The sequence below is a fragment of the Coptis chinensis genome, chromosome 7 (assembly GCF_015680905.1).
Source record: "Coptis chinensis isolate HL-2020 chromosome 7, ASM1568090v1, whole genome shotgun sequence".
Classification (NCBI taxonomy): domain Eukaryota; kingdom Viridiplantae; phylum Streptophyta; class Magnoliopsida; order Ranunculales; family Ranunculaceae; genus Coptis; species Coptis chinensis.
In genome coordinates this window covers 75768682-75793307 of record NC_141462.1, presented here as the reverse complement: position 1 = coordinate 75793307, position 24626 = coordinate 75768682, and the positions used below count along the sequence as shown (strand labels likewise).

The 24626-nt window shown below is 35.8% G+C and overlaps 3 protein-coding genes across 22 annotated transcripts; 2 read left to right on the top strand and 1 right to left on the bottom strand.

Moving 5' to 3' along the window:
- Positions 1–1036: 1036 nt before the first annotated feature.
- LOC147488928 (F-box/LRR-repeat protein At4g14103-like) lies at positions 1037–9116 on the bottom strand. 20 transcript variants are annotated; one of them, XM_086571851.1, is made up of 9 exons: positions 8719–9116; positions 8498–8641; positions 7656–7817; positions 6448–6545; positions 5271–5321; positions 4602–4677; positions 1916–2878; positions 1607–1762; positions 1037–1512 (listed from the first exon to the last, which is right to left on the bottom strand). In XM_086571851.1, the coding sequence occupies exons 7-9, from the start codon at positions 2852–2854 to the stop codon at positions 1228–1230; spliced, it is 1380 nt and encodes a 459-aa protein (XP_086427977.1). In that variant the 5' UTR covers positions 2855–2878; positions 4602–4677; positions 5271–5321; positions 6448–6545; positions 7656–7817; positions 8498–8641; positions 8719–9116; the 3' UTR covers positions 1037–1227. The 20 variants fall into 20 exon arrangements, with proteins under 20 accessions (XP_086427977.1, XP_086427982.1, XP_086427971.1 ...); XM_086571856.1 differs by adding an exon at positions 4459–4515 and having other exon boundaries at positions 4602–4654; positions 6424–6545; positions 7560–7817; positions 8498–9059; XM_086571845.1 differs by adding an exon at positions 4459–4515 and having other exon boundaries at positions 7560–7817; positions 8498–9059.
- A 4759-nt stretch (positions 9117–13875) lies between these two features.
- On the top strand, positions 13876–14628 carry LOC147488927 (uncharacterized). Its single transcript, XM_086574524.1, has one exon. The coding sequence runs from the start codon at positions 13876–13878 to the stop codon at positions 14626–14628; it is 753 nt and encodes a 250-aa protein (XP_086430650.1).
- Positions 14629–14689: 61 nt separating this feature from the next.
- On the top strand, positions 14690–22725 carry LOC147488926 (uncharacterized). The gene is made up of 4 exons (XM_086574523.1): positions 14690–15158; positions 21727–21814; positions 21928–22004; positions 22556–22725. Exons 1-4 carry the CDS (start codon positions 14690–14692, stop codon positions 22723–22725), a joined length of 804 nt encoding a protein of 267 aa, XP_086430649.1.
- The last annotated feature ends 1901 nt before the right edge of the window (positions 22726–24626 follow it).

Genomic DNA, 24626 nt, shown 5'->3' with positions numbered 1-24626 from the left:
ATTTGGGACGACCTGAGTTTGGGTCGTGATTACTTCCAAGTGGCGTGGTACGATCTAGTGATACACGAGCTGTGAAGATACGACCTAGTGGACATTAGGGTCTCCCCCCTACGCACACAAAAAAAATAATCAAATTAGACTGACCGTGTTTTTTTTTTGTATGGATTTGGAGGGGAGACCCTAATTTCCTATCTAGGGGAGGGAATCCTAATTGGCTCAGCTAGTGGGGGGTAATATTCGTTAGCCCAATACATAAATATAAGTACACTTACTGATTCACAGATCACAACAGCAACAGAGATACCAAAGAAATCTAAGAAAAACCGAACTGTGAATGAAAAGGATTAGAAATGAAGGAAACTCACGGCAGTAGAATCAGATATTGTTAGATCTCTTACAGTATTGATCGCTATAAGAACCTTACTCACGCAGGGAGGACAGCTTGTGTGGAGACAACTCATTACCCATTTTGCTTCGCAAGTCTAAGGATGTGAGACTCTCGGCATAAACCTTTACTTCACAACCCGCATGGCAGTTATAATCATCAATAACAGTCTTAAGGCCAGGAGCAGAGATGCTAACAGTTTTGATATTCCACATTTACAAAAAATTTTAAAACAAACTCGTCAAGGCTTAGGCAACAAATATAAATTTACTGACTAGGTCACAGAATTTTTTTAAAGAATCAAGATGCAGGAGCTTGATGCTTGACCTGCGAATCAAATGATCAGAAACACCAGATACCCCTCTGGTTGTAACCAATGCACTAGCAATAACTCATACCAAGTATCAATGAACAGTATATGAATCAAGCTCATATAAGAGACTAAAAAGATACCTACACAACAACGTTCAGGTCCATAAGACTGTCCCTGTGAAGATATTACATAACAAATCTCTTAGGGTATGTGATTAACAGGAAAACACTCCTATGAAATATGTTCACTACAAAAATGTTATTTAAAGCACACAGTAATTTAAAGAAACATCTTCTCGTCATTCAAGCACGCAAACCTGTAAGAAAAATACGGTAGGATGATCTAATTCTAATAATAGAATAACTCTCAATCAATCTCAATCCAGATCCAAATTGAAACTTCAGTAGAAAAAACATAGCATGGCTCTAAAGTATCCACCTTATTACACATCTGGAATCTTAAAAGACTGAATTAGGATAGAGAGAAAGGCATCTTTATTTTCAGTAGGTTACATCGTGCCCCATGCCCTCTAGAAGAAGTCAATTAAGCAACATTTTGAGCCTTTACGAGCCTTAGATAGATAATTCCAAAGCATCACTTGCTTTTCTCGGGCTTCTGCAAATTTTTCTGATGAAAATATAGTCATCCTCTCCAATGCCATAGCATTCTCCAGCAAATTTTTTACAAGAAATAACTCAATCTTGCTGGCACCAAATTCATCAAATGTAACTGATTTGAGGCGTAATGGGAAGCTCGTAGGTACCGACTGCGGCATGACCCTGTCTCCGTCAATGTGGAATTTTGGAAATATATCCTATAAAAGAATCGAGAAAATGACACAAGTACTTTTTTAGTAATAATTTTGATTTTTCATGTAACGTCGGTCTACAAGGGCCTTATGGACATACCTTTTCAAAGAGAAGATGTTCTACATTTGGCGAGTTTTTCAACAAAGCCATTAAGAGTCTAGTATCTCCCAAAGCAACCTCTGTACTAAGTTCGAAATGTATCAAATTCTGAAATATTGGCAGAGTGGCATGGAAGTTCTCAAAACGGGAGAGAGTCTTCAGCAAACAATGGCAACATATCATTACAAGAACAAAAAATAAATCTCACAGGTAAAAATACCAAACCACCATTCCTGTGGACATGATTTGATTTTTTCCAAAAAGTAATTGTATAACAAGGAAGACAAAGAAAAAGAGATGTACACGTACCGAGATGGTCACATTAGTGACAGCTAAAAACTTCACCTTAGAAAGCTGCCTAAAAAGCTTACTTGCATAGAGACTGAAATCTTCGGGCGTATATTCAGTATTAACCTCAATATAGGCATCAACAAGCGATGGTGTACTGCACAGAGATAGCTCATTCGACAGGCCACCCTTATACACAAAGTGTACGAGATTTTCTGCAAAAATCTTCATCTCACTATCTCTATAAGTATCCAATAGTATGAAGCTTTCGAGTGAGGGGAGAGAAATGATTATAGACTCAAAGTCTGGCATTTCACAATTTTCCAGAATCAACTCCGAAAGAACTGGACAGTTTAACAAGAGTGGCTCCTTCGCCTTCTTCGGGAGGGTAGATGAGTACAAAACCGAATGAAGATGCAAAATCTTGAGATTCGGCAAAGAAAAGGGAGTCGCAATAACAATACCAAGATTTGATTGTAGTTCCAATATTGATAAAGAATCAGATCTGCAAACGAGCTCGGGCAAGAGTACAAATGACAAGCACTCTTTAACATTCACATCTAGATTGAGCTCTTGAACTTTATGCTGTACTGCAGCAGAGATCCACGCATCAATACGAGATTGATCCGGGTCTTTACATGTGATGCTCAACGTTTTTATATTTGATTCGTCATGGAGAGTCAGTACCCAATCAACGAAATCCACGAACTTCTTCTTCTCCACAGGATCTTCATCAGCTATGCCCTCATCAAATATCAAGTTGGGGTGTGAGGTCCACAAGTACTTCCATCTAGTAGATAAGATACTTGTAGCTACAACTTCTTTTGTAGGAATAAATGATAAGATATACTGCAGAAGAGTGCTAGGAAGACTACTGAATCTGTCCTTTCCCTCGCTCACACTCTGCTCTTCAGATAATTCCTTCAGTTCGGAAGCTGGTTTGTCAGTTTTGGCATCCATGTGATTGATGTTTCCCTAAGGTATCTGTTTGCAGCCAAAATCTAGACTACATAAATCACAAGGCTAGCTTAAAAAGTGTAGTAAAAAAATTGCACGAATGTCAACAGACACCAACATAATAATGAAGATAAATATAGGATTAACAGTTCAGAGTTGTACTCCTCACAACAGATTTCTTTATGCATAGTAGAAAATTGGTTTAACTTGCAAGTAGACATGATTTTAAGACTAGATTCCAAAACGACTTTTCTAATTAACGTGAATAATGGAAACGCTATAAGCACTGGTTGATGCATGAGCATATGGAAGCTGAGGTCATGGGACAACAATTTATAGACTTTCTCAGTTACTTTAAATTGAAATATCAGTAACTTCTATATTTGGTTTTCCAAAATAAATAGGAATAGGACTTGGGTGCCTACTAGGACTCCAATTAGAATTAGGAACATGTTTTCAATTTAAAGGCATGTTGACCACCTTTGCCATTTGGTTTGTGGTGACGATTTAATTGTTATTGAGAGGTTGAACTTAAAGTTAGAGCTGTTTTCCCCTCTGTAGTGATTAAAAACCAGGAATTGGATAACGTTCTATTAACTCTCATTGGTGTTCATTACCAATGTTTGCTTCTCTCAACGATTTTACATTAGTGGTTACTTTTGGTAAGCAAACCAAGAGAGTGAGAGAGGAAGGGGGAGGGGGAGTAGGAGGAGATGCATTATGCCATGTTGTATAGACCTATGTGGAACCCTAAACATGCCAATGTAATTTTCATCTCTACAGAAAAATGATCCTGGCAGTGTATCATTCTAATAGAAACTATTCATTCTTTTAAGCTATCTAAATTAGGTGTACTAAATGTAGATCACTAGTATTGCATACAATCATCAACATACGTACTGCCAATAGCCCAACGAAATGGTCTGAATTAAAGTTTAATGAATTCTAAGGAAAAAGAAAACGTAACCAAGGTGCTTATGGTAGTTTCTATCTTGCTATTGAAAATTCCTTTCTTGGTCAGTAAACGTTGAAAGAAAAGACTAATTAAAGGTATAAAAGTTGAATAAATAAACGAAAAAGAAGAAAGAAGACAAAGTTAAGTCAAAAGACCAATCAAAGAATAAAAAGGTCAAGAAGCAGTACCATGTAAAGCAAAGGAAGATAGCACTCTTGGAAGATTTAGAACTCCAAATCCACCAAGTAGATTAGTTATGGGACAATCACGGTTATGATAAGGACCCAAGAGGAAAGAGAGACAGGAATGAGAAGAAAATTTCCGTCCATGCTGATGGACAACAAATGCCTATCTTTCCTGTCTCGCAAAGGGGAATGGATCTAACCAATCAGTGAGGCCAAAAAAATGTACAATCTTCCCATTAGAAAGAGGTCCAAAGAACCTCAAAATAAATCAAGAGCACTATCATCCCTCTTTATGATGTCATGAACTAAGCAATACTTAAAGCCATAGACGGCATGAAACCAACGGAAAACCAGATCTATGTGTTTCTCATCCACCTATTCCAAAACTGGATTATAAACATGCATGGAAGCTAATAGGAACTATTAAAGACAAACCATTATAAGTTCTACTTAAAAATACCACATACCAAAATTTCAACAGAAGCAGAATCTCCAAATTTATATGAGACTGCGGTATGTAATAACTGTTGAAACCCACTGGTTAAACTTACACAAAACAAAAACAAAAAGAGAAATTCAGAGTTTTGGTTCCTCAACAGTGAGCACTTACCTCTGACGGATGTAAGGACTAAGACACAAGAAGGTCTTCCACACACTTCTAAACTGAGAGGGAGGAAGGAAGGTTCCTAGAAAGAAAACTAGTCAATAGGCTGGAAAAAAAATGCATGCTTCTATATAAAAACAGGATATTCTAACAGTGATGATGGTCAAGGACTTGGGAAATAACGCCTTAAAATGTTTACTGCAGGGAATATTTAGCAGGAGGGGGTGGGGGGAGAATATTTTTTCCAGAATTTTCACATGTAAAAAATAAATATAACCAATACTTAAAAGGAAAACCTGTCATGCTTTCAAGGAAAATTTGTGTGTTATCAAATTAGGCATAAAGATAACTGCAATCACTTAAGATTCAACATACATACAAAACCTAGGCATCGATGCCGTCATGAAACTGTGATCACATAAAATACTAATGATGAAATTCAACTTATGAATAAGGTTCTGCATATATCACAACATTAAATGGTTGCTGAGATTATAGACATGATCATTGACATAAATAGAAAGTAATCTAGGCCCCAAGTGATTTTCTTATAATTTCCGTAAGCACAATTTTTACCTTCATAAAAAGAATATACAGATATAGAGACTCACATGTGCCAAGATGGTGAAATCAGCCACTTACTTTCTTAAAAGAAAATCTTTCTAACAAGCTTACCTGCACAGGGACTGATTCCTTTCGGCGCGTCTTTAAGATTAGCCTCCAGACCTGCATCAACAAGTGATCATGTATTGTATATAGATAGCTCGTTCCAAATGAAACCCTGGTATAAGAAGGATATGATATGTTCCTTCATATATCTCAATCTAAATGTATATTATTAGTCTTAAAATACGACCATAATCATTAACTGCATAACTAGATATGAAAAGTAGTCGATAATAAAAATAAGGAGATTGGAGACTTTCCAAATGAAAAACTTTGGAGTAATAATACTCCCAGTACTTTGACTGTAGTTTTCACACAGTAATATATAGGAGTTACTTCTTAAAAACGACTGTTTTTCAACGCAGGAATAAATGTGAGTTGCTTCTTAGAAACATTCAGATTGAGCTCTTGATTTTTTTTTCCAATAGTGCAGCATATGTCCATGATGATACAGAACTTTCTATATCTATTTTCACCAGGAGAAAAACAGCACCATCAGCTTGTCCAGCGATATTTATCAATCATTCCCTCGTCAAATTCAAGTTGCAAATTGAGTTCAACAGTTGTTTCCAACTAATTTAATTTGTAAAATATTAGTATCTAGATCATCTCTTGCGTGAAGGAAGGAAAAGAACTACAGAATAACAGTGTCAAGAAGGCTTTCCTCTCGCTCATACCTTGTTCATCAGATATGTTCCATAACATTTGTGTATGAGTCTCAAGTTAACACTTAAATGTATGTGTTTGCAACCAAATCGCAGAATACATAAATGAGAAGTTTAACATCAACAATGAAGTAAAACGATTTCATGAACTGCAAGGGGAGATCAATGTAACAACAAAGACAAAGATGGACGTAACAACTTATATCTTTCTCTTCTCTATTCAGACTTATTCATGCATGACAAAAACGGACAAAACTCCCAAGACACAGTTTCAGGTCAGAAATATTTCTCGGTTTGAAACTAAATAATGGAATTTTTTCCCTACTGACAGATATCAAATCTTTTTGATCCTTTCAATCGTCAGTTGGAACTAGATAGCCTAGTCACTAGAAAAAATAAATATGAGACTGAACTAGAAGGACATAAACAAGTGAATGGAACTCACTGGATAATCAAACATATAACAAAAAAAGAAACAAAGAAACAAAAAGGCTTACAATTTTGTGATAGCAAGAACTTACCTCTGATGACTGAAAAAGTCAGTCACAAGAGGTGATCCCGATTCCTGATTTCCTTCACACAATGCTTTTCAACTTAAGACTGAGACTTTGTGAAGAAACTATTTCAATCAGATAGAAAACATAAGTAACAAGGTTTTTGCCGTTATAAACCGTTTACCCCAGAATAGTTAAAAAAGAAAATCTTTACTAATGAATCAGATTTACACTATTACATAAACTAAATAAGCAATTAAATAGAAAATAATTAAAGCCCCACAGATATTCCTATGATTTCCTGTGGTGCTACTGGTTTTGGAAACAGAGAAGCAAATTCTACAAGTGGTCTTTCCAAAGGAGAATGTTAAACAAGGAAAAAAAAATCCTTCTTCAAGTACCTGAGGTCATGAATTTTTTTTCCATTATTGCAATTGCCAAATACAGGTGCCCAATTTCGAGTCTCAAATAAAGAAAGGGGGATAAAAGAAATACAAGAACAGATTCTGGTCGTGTAATACGTGGAATTCCATATTCATGGATATTTTAAGATTTATACAAGAATATGCGTTTTCACCAGTTCATCTGAACTTTTTCTGTATTCAGAATATCTTAATATATTAAACAATGTTGATTTTACACAAATAACAAAAAAGTATTTAAAAGAAAAACCTCCTATTACTTGGGAGCAGAACAGCATAAATACAAGCACTAAAAAGTTTAATGCTGGCTGAAAAAGAAGTGTTGTGATCAGCTTCCCTTTAAACTTTCCAAGTGTAAAATAATTTCACATGTAATTGACTTCTATAAGAACACTTGCAAAGGCAAGAGGAGAGAAGGAAGCAAAACGAAATATGAGATGTGGCGGAGAAAGATTCTGCATCAACATATGAAAATTTGTACAATGTACTAATGACAACGCTTAAAATCATGAATAATTTTACCATGTCATAGACTATTCCTAACAGAATAGCCTAACTGCAAAAAGAAAACTTGTGAAAAGACACCTAACTAGCGGTACAATACCAGTCAAGGACATTTAACTGTGCATCAAATACTACTCTAATAAACAACATCACTGAACTGTAGTCTCACTTAAAAAGAAAAGACAAAAAAAGGATATGAAAATTCAATCATACTTGTTGAGACCTTAACGTTTGCAATCTTTTATTAACCTCAGTGTACTTCTTGGTCCCGACCAGTAATTGCTTAGAATAACTGAATTACATCCTCACCAAGGACTTTGCATTACTCAGCAAAAATTTCACCACTTCCAGCTCCAACTCGTACCCATTGAAGTTCCTTATATCAACCGCCTCGATGTGGGATAAATAACACTGCACATGTACTACTCCGCAACTTTCTTCAGTGAAGTACTTCTTTGAAGAATCAAGATCCTGCAAAAATAATTAGAAACTCAAATAACTGTAACTTTAAACCTATGGTAAATCATTTGTTAACACCACTATATATTGGCAGTTCATTTAACACGGGAATGAAATAATCGGTTCCTAGCTATGTTACATGGGCACGCCCTATTTTGAAAATAATCGGTGTCGGATACGTATCCACGTGTCTGGGTCGGACACATATTGCATATGATAAACCTCGCTTTTTGATATTTTGCCATGTCAGACACTTGGTATCCGTGTACAATGTAACTTAGGGTCTTAGGGTAATATTAAATGTGAGATAGCGTCCTGTCATAACTTCACCTTCTTTTAATTATATATCATTTGTCTAAAATCTCCTCAGTCCATGGAATGCATCTCTATTTCTTTTCCCTTAGTATCGGTAAGCTAGCAAAACGAAACACATTATTACCAACATATGGGAAGGACAGCTTACAAGTTACAACTAATAAAAAAACAGTAATTAGAACCATACATTTCTGTCCAATATATATGTAAGTCTGTATTAACCAACACGCAATAATTAAGGGACATTATTGTCATTCTTCAACAGGAAAATTAGACGAAAATAGGAAATCAAAGTTCAATATGGCAGTAAATAATGAAATAAATTACAGTAATTTTGTAAGAAACGAAAGCAGAAATAAACAGTTTTGAGCTCTTACCTTCTCTCTCATTCTTTTTTGGTGCGCAAATGTTTCAACTTTTCAAAAAAGACGAGCGACTTTATAGCGACGAAAATGTCGGTAATTTCGTGCCGGTATGAAACGTAGTGAAAGTTTCAGAACCTACGAGATTGCGGCCCCAGCCTGTAGACCTCTAGACTAGTGTAGTAATTCTATTCTCTTATTATTGGTGGCCAAACCGGTGGATATGAACAAGGAACGATCAGCTTTAGAAGTTACAAATCCAAAAGACAGCAATATAATGCTTGATACAATTCCTCATGGTGCCTGTTTTAAACCATAAATTGGTTTGAGCAATCTACAAACATGTATAGGTTTGTGAGGATCAACAAAACCCTGAGGTTGTGACATGTATACTCTTTCTTTTAGATGGTCAGGCAAGAAAGCATTGGAAATATCTAATTGTTTGGCATCCCAGTTAAAATTCACTGCTAAGAACAGAATTAGTTTGATTGTTATAGGTTTTGCAACTGGACTAAAGGTTTAATTTGTTGATAATCTTGTCCACTTTTATAAAGAAATCCTTTTGCCACAAGTCTGGCTTTGTGCTTGTCAAGAGTACCATCTGACTTTTGTTTCAGTTTGAAAATCCATTTGTGTTACACTCACATGCAAGAATAAGATATTAACTCCCAAGTAGCATTCTTTATTATCAAAGCATTGAATTTTGAGCACTACTTCGGTGCGCGAGATGTATCGTGCGCAGGAAGTGAGGGCCGTGGATCACTACTTCTTGATACAATACACACGCATTTTTGATGAGTGGCGAGATGTGAGGGCGAGCCTACATCTTTGCATCATGCAAGAATAAGATTTAGCCTTGATTTTTTTTTTTTTTTTTTTGATTGGCAAATCTGTTTTAAATTAGATCAGTAACTCTTTGATGCTTGTAGGGTTCGACCACCAGATCTCTGGTATCATCACCCAAAAATTTTACCGACTTTACTAGTCGACACCTACTAAAGAACTAACATTGAATTCACTGGCCATAGCTTGTCTCCAATTTGGGTCACTTGTGTGTAACAAGTTGGAGTAGGTGGCAATGAGTTAAGAGATGCATGCAATGCATGTGGAAGCAAATGTTTAGAAACAATGAGAGCTTTTGGTTTAAAAATATCATTTTTGGATCTTGTTTGCATGGAATGATTAGAATTTGATGGAAGAGTGTCTGTGAAGGAGTCTGTGCTTGATGATGTATCAGTAGTTCTTTGAGGAATGTCAGAAGTAGAATTAGAATGAGTAGTAGGTTTAGGAGTTGGTATGGATTCATCAAATGAACTAACAGTAGTACATAATTCAAAAGACAAAAAAATTTGAATAGAAATTGAAGGAGTGGAAGTAGTTTTGAAAGGAAACTCTTATTCATTAAAGATTACATGTCTGGATAGATATGTCATGCATGTAGTGTCATCAAGACATTGATAGCCTTTATGTTGTAGACTATATCCAAGAAAAATACATGGTTTTGATCTTAGTTCAAGTTTGTTTGTGGTGTAAGGTTTAAGCCAATGGTAGCATCTACAACCAAAGGATTTGAGAGTTTTGTAGTTTGGTGAAGGGTGTTTCCCAATGAGAGATATGATGTAAAGTTGAGGAAGGTAGTCTGTTGATGAGATATACTGCAGTAGAAAATGTTTCAGTTCAATACTTTGTAGGCATGTGTGATTGAGAAATGAGAGTTCTGGCCATCTTTAAAATGTGTCTATGTTTCCTTTAATTTCCACAACACCATTTTGTTCAGGTGTGTGTGGACAAGAAAACTAGTGTTTGATGCCACATTTGGTTAAGAAGGTTTCAAATGGTATACTAGTAAACTCTCCACCTCCATAAAATACTCTTTATGGAAAGATTCAAAAAGTTTTCAACAAAAGATTTGAAGGATTGAAAAAAAGTTTTCAACTAAAGATTTGAAGGATTGAAAGACAATATAATATAAATTTAAGACTCAAGAGTCAAGAGAAAAATCCAACAATATTTAGAAAAATCATCCACAATATACTTGCATAGAATCTGAAACCAGTATGAGAAAATACAGGTGAAGGACCCCATAGATCTATATGTAACAATTGCGCGCAAAGGATTCACAGACTTACAAACTGACAAATTGAATGAACTTTTTGTACTTTTGTCGGCCTAATGCACAATCAGAGCAAAAAGACAATTTTGAAGATCCTTTAACATCAAAATGTTTGGCTTGAATAAGTTTGTTTAGTGTAGCATGAGTAGGATGTCCTAGTCTCCTGTGCCATGTTGTAGTAGATGCTTTCAAAGAAGGAAAAACATTGAATGCAGTGGATAGAAAAGCAGTAGGAGTGGTGTCATTCTGTGAGTTGGAAGTAAGATGGATAGGATATAAACCATTATCAGTTTTTGCCTTGGAAAAGCATCCTCCCCGATACAATGTCCTTGACATGAAAGGCAGTGGGAGTAAAAATTAGTACACGGTGATTATCTGTGACAAATTTTTGAATAGTCAACAAGTTGTGTGTGATAGATGGGACATGTAAAATGTTATGCATTTTAAAAACATGAGAGGAATTGATAGGCTTTAAATAAGCTAAACTAGTGTGTTTGATAGACAAACCTTGGCCATTACCTACTAGAATTGTATCTAAGCCCTTGTAATCATAATGCATTAAGAGATTAGACACATCTGAGGTGAGGTGATTGGTTGCTCCTGTGTCTGCATACCAAAGAGATTCCTGTGATGCAATGGATTATATGATGTAGAGGCTGCATTAAAAGAAGAGGATGCATTGAAAACATTCCTATTGTATGAAGAAGAAGCAACATCCCCATTTGAACTGAAGTCACTCATATATATTAGCTGAAGTTTTTAGTATTGAGTGGTGTATTTGAGGTTCCCCATGGAATGTTTAAGGAGAATGAATTGAGAGTTTTGAGAAGGAGAAAATGTAGTTTCGTGAGTTGAATTCTTTCTAAGTTCCTACTTTTGGTTTTGCAAGAAGAAAATGACTTAACTTTAAATGAAAACTTGAATGACAACAATGAAATGAAATGCTGAGAGAAGAGTTGAAATGGAAACACACATAAGACTTGAGATTAAAACTTGGAATGAAGAACTTGATAAACAACTTTAGATTTAAGAACTTGATAAACAACAAATGAAATAAAGCAAATAAAAGACTTGAAAATAAAGGACTTGAAAATAAAATACTTGAATTAAAATTCTACGCTACTCCTATTGACACTAGACTAGCTCTAGGTGCCTCTCTCTCTTCTCACTTTTGGTTTATATACTCCACATTTTATAAGTTACAGATTTGCCCTCCTCCTTTGGATTCAAGCCACTTCATGAGTTTGATTTATGTTTTTTTCCTAGATGCAAGACACCCATGAGTTTGTTTTTTCTTTTATGTTTTATGCTTTTTGCTTTTGGTTTTCTTCTTAAGCAAGTTTTGGTTACACAAAACTACTTTTGAGACAAAACCATAATCTTCAATCTTTTGAGCTTGGGTCCTATAGGGCGATTGGATTTTTGAGTTAGATAACTAGATCCGAACTGAAAACTTTTTCTTGAATTGATTCCAAATCCGATCCATTCCGAACCAATAACCTTAATTTAGATTGGGTGGACCGGGTCTTTTGTAATTGGATCCTAATTTTATTTTCTTTTTTTCATTTTTTTAATTTATAAATAGCACTTTATTATTAGAGAATGATAAGAAGTATTACAAGAGTTAATACAAACAAGAGAAGGGTGACAGACCACATACTAGAAAATCAGCTCCTCTAATTGTCATAGCCATCCTAAGTAAGCCCATTTAGTTCTAGTTGTTGTTGGAGAATAAGTTCCCCACCCAAATATTAGTGACTCAAAATGGACTTGTTGCCACTGCGAAAACCTTGACGACCAGTACCACTTGGATCCTAATTGGATATAAACATTCAATATAATTTTCTTTATTGCAAAATATCAACTATGTACATCAATCCAAAAGGCATACACATTACTTAAAGAAGAAAAGTTTCATTACTTAATCAAATGTCATTACAAGCAGGGGCGGATCTAAAGGTTGGCTGACCGGGGCTACAGCCCCCAAAACTTCCCCAAAAAAAAAAATTAGTAATATGAACACTAGCCCATAGGCCCACAAGTGACAAGTCACAATCAATTCCAGTTTGGTCTTGTCCTGTTTGCTGTTCCTAACTTCCTATTAGCGGGAAAAAAAAAAAAAAAAAAAGGGAATCACAACTCACAATAGAGGCCCACAAGTCACTATCCGTCTATTCCAGTTTCTCACAACTCACAATCCGATATTCTCAAAAAAGTAAAACCAAAAAAAAAAACCCGAAAGGTCAACAAAAAAAAAACTGAAAGGTCCTTTGTGTCGTACACTCGTACTGACGGTACTGTTCACAAAAGAAAATTTTGTTCTCTATTATTATCTTCTTCCAGTCGGCAGTTCCAATTCCGCACCTAATCTATTTATCATTTTATTTCATATTCGGCTATTCATTAGCTAAGGGCTAAGGTAAATTGTTTTGTATTATGCCTATATTTTTTATTTCGTTTTTGTTTTTCAATTTTCAAATACTAATGTGTTCTCTACTTAACTTATTGCCTTGTTAACTTATAGTTTATATTGGAGTATTAGATTGTCATTTAATTTTTTTGTCTTATTTAATTAGTTGAATATTATTGTAGTTATTATTGTGATATTTTTTTTTTGTTTTTAGTATAGAGCAAACTATTGATTACGAAATTATTATGATTTATCTTAGGTAAGAATGTCTAAACATCAAGCTCGTAAGAAAATGAAAACCATGTTTTCCTTCTTTAAACCCAAAGATGTCACCCCGGAAAATGATGTAACTTCTACATCATCTAGTCTTGATATTTCAAGACTTGATAGAGATGGTCAACCTCCTTCACAAGTTCAAGTTGCTGAAATTGAGCAAGTTGAACCTTCTCCTCAAGCCCAAAGAGTTAGTGTTGAAGAAGTTGACTCCACATCTTTATTTGAACGTGATCCGGATAAACGTACTCTAATATATAATTACCCGGTTAATCAACAAGATGATGTTCGACGAGCTTTTCTTGGAAAGGGGCGTTGGTTACTTGAACTCAGTGAGAAAGAGTATCCATCCACCATATTCGGAAAGCAAACTCGCCGGTTCAACTCCTCTTGCTTCACACTATTTACTTGGCTAGAGTACTCACTCCATACGGATAGAGCTTATTGTTTTCCATATTTTATATTTGAAACAAATCTGCCAAGGCCGTCGTGATTCACATTGTTGAAGGTTTTAAATATTGGAAGAAGATTAATAATGGAAAGAAGTGTTCCTTTTTGCAACATGAAGGAGGTCCATGCTCACCTCATAGGTCGGCGATGATAGCTTGTGAAAATTTCATGAATCCTTCTCGACATATAGATAATGTGTTAAATACATTATCTAAAGAAAAGGTTGTTAAGAACCGTTTGCTAGTCAAAGCTATTCTTCAGTGTATTCAATTTCTTGCACTACAAGGGATTTCTTTTAGAGGCCATGACGAGTCCAAAAAGTCAAAAAATGGTGGAAATTTCAAGAGAGTGTTGGGATTTGCAGCGATGTTGAATGACAAGGTTGCAAAATTATTAAAAGATGCTCCGAGAAATGCCACATATACCTCACATTCAGTTCAAAAGACACTTTTGCATATCTATGCCGATAAAGTGAGAGAGAGAATTCGTGAGGAAATTGGTGATGCAAAATTTTGTGTCCTTATTGATGAAGCACAAGATAATTCAAACAAGAAGCAAATGGCGGTTGTCCTAAGATTTGTTAATAGAGGTGGTTTTGTTAGAGAGTATTTTCTTGGTATTGTTGGTGTTAAAGACACTTGTGCTTTAACTTTGAAAAAAGTTATATGCAATATCCTTGCTCGCCATAATTTGCATATTATAAATATGAGAGGTCAAGGTTATGATGGTGCTAGCAATATGTGTGGTCAATGGAATGGATTACAGGCATTGTTTCTGAAAGAGTGTCCATATGCATATTATGTGCATTGCTTTGCACATCGTCTACAACTTGCTCTAGTTGCGGCTTCTAAAGATGTTTCGATGTTTGGTTGTTTTTTTCAAGTTGGCTTCTATTGTTAATCTTCATGTCATTCCAAAAAAAAGCGGGGAGTTGGAAGATACTCGGAAAAATGAAATTGATATGTTGGTAGCTAGTGGTGAACTTGTTACTGGAAAAGGAGCTAATCAAGTTTCTACTTTGCAACGAGTAGGAGATACTAGATGGAGTTCTCATTTTGCTTCAGTTTGTAGCCTGAAAGAGATGTTTGATTCAATTTGTATAGTTCTTGAAAACATCATGAAGAACGGGTCAAGCAACTCCATGCGTGGAGAAGCTAAAGGTTCTATTCTTGCAATGAAAAGTTTTGAGTTTGTCTTTCTTTTTCATTTATTGCATAAGACTATGGGAATTACTAATGTCTTGTGTAAAGCCCTGCAAGAAAAGTCCCAAGACATTTTAAATACTATCAGCTTAGTCTCCAGTACGAAAGCACTTCTTCAAGAATTAAAAGGATCTTCTTGGGACACTTTTCTTAGTGATGTGATTTTGTTTTGCAAAAAACATGACATTGATATGCCTGATATGGGTGCTCGACACATGGCGGGTACAGGTCGTTCTTGCCAGCATAAATATTACATTACAGTTGAGCACCACTACCGCGTCGAGTTATTTAATGCTGTAATAGATTACCAGTTGGTGGAATTAAATAACAGATTTCCAGAAAAAAAAAACAATAGAGCTTCTTTATCTTAGTTCTGCTTTGGATCCGAAAGATGCATTTAAGTCCTTCAAAGATTGATGACATTTGCAAACTCGAGAGAAAAGTTTTATTGTGGAGACTTCACTTAAACAAGAGATACATCATTTGAGAAGTCAACCGCAACATTACAAACTTGATGTGCTCAAGCATCCTCTTTTCAGAAGTCAGACGCCTACCATCTCCGAATTATGTCAAAGACTAGTTGAAACAAGAAAGATCAATATCTATTATTTGATTGATAGATTGATTCGTCTTGTCTTGACACTTCTTGTTTCCACAAGAACTACTGTAATCCAGCATTCTCAGCTATGAAATTGCTCAAAAACACTAATTTCTCAGAATAAGATGGGGATGAATTTCTTGCAGATTGCATGACTATTTACATTGAACGGGAATTTGCTAAAGAAGTTGATTTGGATACAATAATAGATGTATTTGATAAGAATCCACGCAGGTCAAAACTTCACTAGTGTGATGCTAATGTGCTATGTTATTCTTGCACATTTCTTTGTTATATTTGTGTCACACTCCGAATTTCGACAGAATTCGGAAAAACATTATTTGTTCCTGACTCTTCGATCTCTGAGGTGTGACACACTCTCCACTTCCAAAAACCCATAAACAGTTTTAAATGTGCGGATAATTAAAAACCAATAAAAATTTTAACTTAAACAAAAGTCATCTTCATTACAAAAATTTACAAATGAAAATGCAAATAACCTTATCTCAACTGAAAATCTATATCACCTCAAAGGAAAACAAGGCCTATCTTGAAATGCGACGCTATCGCAAACCACAAGCAGTAACCAATCTTCTTCAACAATAAATCTGTCAAGACTTATCAACTATGTTTATTTAATGAACACACCCAATAAGCAAACATGCAAATCAGGTCAGTATTATAAAAATGCTGGTGTGAGTAGCCCTAAAATACAACATATAATTATACATATATATACACAATCCATAAGGCCGTTAGTTCCTCCCCCGAGACGCCTTAACTTCCAACAACTAATACGACATTTCTAACTACAACAACTAAGGCAGGTAGTTCCTCCACTGAGGCGCCTTAACTTCCCACTAACCACACAACAAACCATACGCATATTAAAATAAGGCATGTAGTTCCTCCATCGAGGCGCCTTAGGTTATAACTAAACAAATACCCAACCAAGCATATTATATCCGTACCGCATTTTATGCTCAATTACAGAGTGGGTCGTCTTTGCCCAAGTAATTAGTTTGACCCACCCCTCTGCAAAGCCATATACAATCATATATTCAAAGATATATAGTTAACCAACATTTTACCATAATTATATTATTTAAGGCTTTCTTTGCGTGTCCCTAAAATCAAGTCGTATCTATGTCTTACCTAGTTTCCCTAGCTACCACAATCGCTTCCCAATGCCGAACATGTACATCCACATGCCTCCCCTTACATAATGAACCATTCTGTGCGTAACTACCCTAAGCGGGATGCCGTACACCAGGTAACCCTCACACGGAAGCCATTATGCAAGCACTGCCACTATTCGGCATAAAATATCGCGCGTCTCGTTCTAATTTTGCGAACGGAATAATCAAGCCACCATTCGGCTACAATTGCCCAACACATGGGTCAATCAACATCTTATAAATACACCCTACACAAAGGCCAATCATATCACATACGCCCACACAGGGCAAATCACATGAGTTGTGGTAGTCAGGTTCTAGGATTTTCGTTACGTAATTTATTCAGGTGTCATACATAAATATCTCATAATCATTTCACTATATCACGTGCATGTCAAATACATTATTGCACTAAGCCAAATATATTTAGAATTATCTCAATACATCTCATAACAACTTATTATTTCGCGTGCCAATATATTATTGCACTACGCCACAATCCCGTGGAAAATATCCACATTATCACGTGCCAATACTATTCATTACACGATATCCAAGTATTTCTATATCAAATCTCGAAACTTATTATTTCGCGTGCCAATAATATATTGCACTACACCCTATGAAATATCTCAAGCCTTCATACAAACTACAATTCATTTCAGTGGCAACTCATAATAGCAATCAATCATGTAACGTATTCATTCCATATATTTATGTGAACTCAATTCACCATATAAGGCACGCATTATTTCTATTTGTGCATAATATAAATAGTATATAAATAATCAAAATATAAGACCATCCCACCAGATATCAAAATGAAACGACTTTAAAAGAAGGAACAACTCATATCCAAATATCACGCATAATTATTCGAGTCCAAATCACAAGTCAAGTCAAACTGATCAACCGTCAAAAAGCCCAAAACTAAAGTCCATGAATCTAAGTCCGTATGTAGTTTAATACTCATAAAAACATATATATCAAATTCTTATTATCAGAATTCCCCTCTAGTTACGTGCCAATATTTATATGTTTTACACACTACTTACGTCAAATCTTACATAGATAATGACAAACAAGGTTATACAATCTCCGACAATATTTTATTACTACATTTGTCCATATTTTTAAATATGTGAAAATTTGGAAAAATCAACATTCAACAGTCAACGGTCAAAGTCAAAGTCAACACAACAGTCAACGGTCCTAACCGGTGGTCATTCCACTCGGTCCTCACCCAAACCCATATTTAAAAAGAGTTCAAACCTTGGTCCTAAGCGACTGGCTAAACTGACCCGGTTTAACCCGGCCCATAAACTGATTTGGCCCAACTTGAAAATTTCGAAACTAAATAGTTCTCATGCGACCCACTTAAAATTTTAGGGACCAGCCCACATATGCATATTAAACTGGCCCAAAATAAAAGACTAAAAGAATTGGCCCAAAACAAAATTGATGTGGTCCGGCCCAACTAAAATAGTACCCAAACAAAACATCAGGAACAGTGGCCGATCCCTTCATCTTCTCTAGCGCTCCAACCTAATTTCCAGCCACACAAAAGCCTTCACACACCACCCAAAACTAACCAACCGAAATTGGTTAGGGTGAAAAACCCCAAAACTTTAATTCCTCAAGAAACCCCAAATTCTCAGTTTTCGAAATCGCTCTCCAATCACAGATCCGACCGCCATTAACGTTCTTGAAGCTTTCAACCACTCTCAAACTTTCCCCCTACCACCATTCATTCAACCAACAACCCGCAATACAAAAAAAACAATTTAAACACGAAAATAAATACAAATATCAAATCCCTCAATTATCACAAGAATGGTTTTTTACAGGGGGAGGTTTTGGGGGCTCAGCCCTCTACCACCACCTAATGGTGTTGATAAATCCTAACAAATCTATCGAAGTTTTAAACATTTACAGGAAGAGTAATGGTTGAAGAGAACATAGAAGAAAAATGATAAAATGAACGAAACAAGGTTATACAAGAAAGTGGTGCTGTGGTCTAGATACGAGAAAAAAATAAAGAATAAACCACACCACCTCCAAGCATTCCGAAAAGAAAACTATCGAAGAAAATAATGTGAGAACCAATCCCAGCTAGCTCGCGAAATCCGCGTTCTTCTCCGTTTTTTGCTTGTGTGTGTTGTTTGTGGTTTTTCAGAAAAAACTAGTTTCTCCGGAGACACCCTATTCTCCAGAACAATACGAGTATATACTTGGGTTTGAAACCCAAGCCCAACACAGACTCGGGCCCAGAAACCAGACCCACATATTCCAAATCTAATCCAATCAAATATTAAATAAATAATTAAATTAATTAATAAATAAATACGTATTTTAAATACGGACGTTACAATTTGTCTAGGTCTATAGTGAAAACACTATTTTGTCCATTTTGGATAAGGTAATAAAAGCGATAATTCTTTTGTTTATCAATGCTAGCTTATTGGTTCCTAAAAAAATCTTTAAAGGTTAACTCCATGGCAGCCCCCCCCTTATCTAAAATCCTAGATCCGCCCCTGATTACAAGAGCTTACAACCTTGAGTTATTATATCAACTCTTGTTTATTATTATTTTTTTCTGATGGTGCACGTCACATAAACCTATTAAAAAAGCTTGTTAATTACGAACAAAAAAAATTGTTACTGATCTCTTATTCATTTGCTAAATCTTTATATGGTGGAGCAAAATTAGGATTTTGGAACAATAAAGTCCAAAATTTTAACCGGATCGGGGCTATAATTGTTCGATACACACTGAGAGCTCAGTTTTTATTTTGAGGATCCAGAACCGGTCCAAAATGCTAATTACCTATCTTAGACTCGCCCTATTTTTATTGGTTCGAATTGGATCGGGTATTAGTTTTTACCCAACCATTGCCAACCCTACCTAAGAGAGTGCCACCTACGAGAGCACCACCTACATAGAGTAGGAAGGAAGATATTTAAAGATACCATATTCTACCAATTTAATGTATGCATGCCTAGTGGGATAGATACAGCTAGCGCTCACCAGTTATGTCCAAGGAATTAAATTTCGTTTTTGGTTATTGTTTTGGTGACCACAAAAAACGAAAATATAGAAATTTTTAAGAAATTTTCGCGAAAAGTAAGAGAAAATATGAGAATACATTAAAAAAAAAAATGTATGGCGTAGCAACTATTCTTTCAAATTTAAATATCTATACAGAAAAAATTACTAAAATAAGCAACTCACTTTCTCAAAATTAACAATCCTCTCAAATATAATAAACATATATGTTATATATCTCAATAATCAAATGTGCCCCCATAAAAAAATAAAAAGTAAAAGCAACAAAGATGACAAGGTGAATACTAAATGCTAAATGCTTGTTTGAGAAAGATTAGGTTTTTAATGTTTAGTAACTAGTAAATATTAAATGCTAAATGTTAAATTGGCAAAATAATTTAACCACTATTTAATTGATTTATTGTACTTGCTACAATTCGAAATTTTCTATAAATTTTGTGAAAAAATGCATATTAGTGTACAAATTACAAAATAAACGAAATCGAAAAAATGGTCGAAATGTTTGTCAAATTATGTCGAAAACTTGCAAACAGAAAATGTAGGGTTGAAATGATTCTATGCCCACCAAAAATGAAACATTTCGTGCAATGTCGCGAGAATTTCCGAAATTTAGTTCCTTGGTTATGTCACGCGTTTAACAATGAGTTTCTACTAAACTTAGGGTGTGTTTGTTATGATGGAAACACTATATGGAAAAGGAAAGGAAAATAAGAGTGGTCCACATTTTCCATAGTTTATAAGGTGTTTGTTTGTGGAAAGGAAATGGGGCTTTTCCATATGGAAACAAAATTATTGAAATGGAAAAGGTTTTGTATCCTTAGCTAACCCGTGAAATTTTTGTGGAAAGGAAAGGAAAGGAAATAAATAGATAGGGACTTACTACTAATACACTCATGACCCAACAATACAATTATTCATTTCCATAGCTTTTGCAAACAAACATGATTATTCCTTTCCCCAGTTTTTACTTTTCTTTTCCCAGTTTACCAAACACATACCATTTAAAATTATTTCCTTTCCATTCCATTCCATAGTGGACCACCCATTTTATTTCCTTTCCTTTCCATGAGTTAAAATTTAACAAACACATTAACAAACACACCCTTAACTTACGAGACGTGAACTGTGAAGTGTGAGCCTGTGAAGAGATCACTCCTTCCTTTAATAACACATTGAATAGGTGATGTTGCAAGTTCCCTAGCATTTTCCTAGAGAAAGATGGTGAATAGGTCAGATGGAAAGTGTAGACACCAAGAGGAGGAAAATGAAAATATAAAGATGAAGAAAGTGCTCGACAACGATGATCTTGTGGAGGAGATACTTTTACGTCTTCCACCGGCAGATGTTCTAATATTCAAAGGGGTTTCCAAAAAATCGTTAAAACTCATTTCCAGTTCGTCTTTCCGTCGGCGACACATGGTTTATTATCTTCAACACTCTAAAGTTTTAAGTTTGCTCCCAAGTATCTTTTGGCAGTCACGGTGTTCAAATGGCATAGCTCACGTTCTCCTGGAGCCGTCCCAGTCAAGCTCTGATCATCCTGAAATTACGTTGTGGATGATAGTTTCATATTTTTTAGGGTTATGCATGCTTCTAATGGTCTCATCCTCCTTTCCCTAAGCAAAAGAGGTGGATATGCATATGCTAGTGATATTCTCGACGTGTTTGTATGTAATTCATTAGCCAAATATTACATAAAATTACCTCTAGTAGTCTAGTGGATCTTCAGAAAGCAAAACCAGGATCAGGTTTTGTGGCTAGTTTTTTATCCCTTAAAGTCTTCATTATAAAGTTGTGGGGAATCATCGGTAAGCAATTTCTGGGGGGAGATCCTCGATTCAAAAACGAGTACTCAAGTTGCCAGATCCAAATCTCAAAAGATTTTGATGTTTGCCCTGATGCCAGGCAAATGAGTAATTGTGTAGTGCTGAATGGTGTATTATACTGGCTTAGGCTCAGTGACTGTTTTTATAGCTGGCATCATTTTGAAGAATCAAGAGGACGTATATATCTCATCGAAGAAGGCTTCTATAATCACTACGTATGGGAAATCAAAATAAATGAAGACTGCTCTTGCTCTTGGGATTTAAAATGTAGTCTTCGACTTCGATTAGCTGGAATTGGAGTTAAAATATTATTGCACATTTGGTGCAGGGAAGAGGATGAAGATGAAATGGATGTATTTTGGCTCCTCGATACTGAGATCCACCGCCTAAATATTAAACCTGATGGTAAGTATGTGTGGGAGTATTATGGTATGGCGTGTCATCTGGTGTGTAATTCCCGTTATTTAAGAGAGATTCTTATGTCCTCCCATACACCACCAACACTGTTTCCTCCCGTATGAATGTCTTTTTACTTGTTTACGTACTACTTAGTGCCCGTGATTTTATTGTGACCATATTATTATAATTTGCATTAACATCCACAAAATAATTATTGTAGTGATTTGTTGCTATAGTGATTTGCTATAGTAATTATAGTAATTGTAGATGAGAGTTTCTAGTAAGGTCAGCCTGGCATAGTGATTTGTCATAGGCTTAATGTCTAACACAATAAGAATAGGATTATGTTTTTGTTAAGTTTATGGGTGCTAGTACACCACCTAATGTCAACTATATATGAATGGTATGTGTTAATATGCTCAATATTCCGTAGATGCTAAGATGCACATCCTCCTCGATAGTGCATAAAATTACCCATGCGTTATTTGTAATAAAAAACAAAAATGGAAATATAGGCTATTCAAAAAGTGTAATGCATTAAGCAACAACTTATTCAGTGATGCAGATTTATTTCAGATCTGGGTATGGTGACCTATTAGTTGCAGAAGAAATACTTGAAGAAGGAGCAACAGAGTGGATGCAACATGTTGTAGGAGTGTTAGTTTCTAGGCAAAAAACTACCATATTCAATGGTGAAGGATCAAGTCTTAAAAAGATGGAATCTTAAAGGGGGAATGGATATGAGCCTCGATGGTGAAATGTTCTACTTGAAATTTCATAACAGGAGGACCGTGAAAGAATCCTTGATGAGGGATCAATATACATTGCAGGTAAGCTTTTTGTCATAAGAGCTTGGAATCGAGAAGTTGAAGATAACAGAGGTTCCATCTGCACTGTTCCAGTATGGATAAAATTATGGGTTAGGTGTTTATTTTGTGTGTATCTGGGGGAGACCCTAATTTTCCCGGGGGAAATTCTAATTGGCTCATCTAGTGGGGGGTAATACTAGTTAACCCTAAAATTATTTAATGTGCCGAAATACATGTGGAACAAGAAAGGACTTAGTTTTCTGTCAAGTTCTATTGGAAATAAGCCCTTGTGTATGGACAATCGACGGAAAGTAAAACTATGCTCACATACGCCAGAGTATGTGTGGAAGTTACTGCTGAGAAGGAGCTCCCAAACGCCATCACTCTCAAGCTGAAAAGTGGGAAGGTAATTGTACCCATGGAAACCCCAAACGCAATGAGAATGGTTGTGCTCTCCCAAACGCCATCACTCTCAAGCTGAAAAGTGGGAAGGTAATTGTACCCATGGAAACCACTAATATGCCCCAAGTGAGCGATCTTCGGCCACAATGAGAATGGTTGTGCAAAGAGAGTTGTTCCCAAGAAAAAGCATTCTCAAAATGAAAAGAAAAAGGAAAGGCAATGGAGAACAGCAACTAAGAAATGGCAAAAGAAAAAACCAAGATATTGTTAGATCTCTTACATTATTGATCGCTATAAGAACATTGCTCACGCAGGGAGGACAGCTTGTTTAGAGAGAACTCATTACACATTTTGCTTCACAAGTCTAAAGATGTGAAACTCTTTGCATAAACCTTTACTTCATGTTAGTGGTAATGTTAGGCAAGTTGTTACATTGTTGTAATGGGTAAACCAAGAAAGAGAAGAAGGGAGAAGAGTGGAGGCTAGAATAATTGAGTTAGATATTTTATTTCTCTACCCCTTAGATTATATATTTATACTTGACTTACTTACTTGGATGTCAAGTTACTCAAAACAGCAACTACTAAATATGTATCCACACTTATAGAAATGTGGGATACTTTATATACTTCAACACTCCCCCTCAAGCTGTAATTACACAAACTGTACAAATTACAGCTTGGATTGCATAAATAAAATATAAGAATACTGCTCCTCCTTTCGCATAGAATTGTCTTTAGTTGAAGAACTCGAACAACTGTTGAGATGTTCTGAAAAGTGAAATGGTCGGTTTAGGCAATAGCCTAACCTGAATACTGAAGTTATACCACAATCACAAACTGAAACCATAGCACCGGTTTGATGGTGCGGTACTTGGTTGCTGCTCACTCCATTCGTTGTTATGGCTGAAACATGAGTGCAGTTTAGGCTTGACTGCTACCTGAATAGATGAGTGCAGTTTAGGCATGACTATTACCTGAATAGATGAGTGCAGTTTAGGGTTGACTGCCACCTGGATACTGAAGACTGAAGAGTGTAGTTTAGATGGGTGTAGTTTAGGCGTGACTGCTAACTGAATAGATGAGTGCAGCTTAGGCTTGACTACCACCTGAATAGATGAGTGCAGTTTAGGCGTGATTGCTACCTAAGACATGAATGCAATTTAGGCATGACTGCGACCAGAAATATGAGTGCTAAATAGTGGAACGTCATTGCTCATACTGTTGAGATGCAAAGGGGGTGCACACCCTGATAAAGTGAGTACTCCAAGACATGATGGAATATGAAGACATGAGTACTCTTCCACATACGTTTCCATATTCTCCTTGCCTCATATACTACTCAATGTCCTCATATCTCCATATTCTCTCCCTCAAATTGGAATATACAAGTCTAAGTTGGAACATACAAAGACTTG

Bases quoted from the DNA above. Each gene is read 5' to 3' on its own strand.
- LOC147488927 (XM_086574524.1), top strand. From the start codon at position 13,876: ATGATAGCTTGTGAAAATTTCATGAATCCTTCTCGACATATAGATAAT.
- LOC147488928 (XM_086571851.1), bottom strand. From the start codon at position 2,854: ATGGATGCCAAAACTGACAAACCAGCTTCCGAACTGAAGGAATTATCT. The intron at 1,763-1,915 runs GTACGTGTACAT...TGTTTGCTGAAG, and splicing joins TCACTAATGTGACCATCTCG to ACTCTCTCCCGTTTTGAGAA. The intron at 1,513-1,606 runs GTATGTCCATAA...ATTCTTTTATAG, and splicing joins AACATCTTCTCTTTGAAAAG to GATATATTTCCAAAATTCCA.
- LOC147488926 (XM_086574523.1), top strand. From the start codon at position 14,690: ATGTTGGTAGCTAGTGGTGAACTTGTTACTGGAAAAGGAGCTAATCAA. The intron at 15,159-21,726 runs GTCGTTCTTGCC...ATACTGGCTTAG, and splicing joins TCGACACATGGCGGGTACAG to GCTCAGTGACTGTTTTTATA. The intron at 21,815-21,927 runs GTATGGGAAATC...CATTTGGTGCAG, and splicing joins AAGGCTTCTATAATCACTAC to GGAAGAGGATGAAGATGAAA.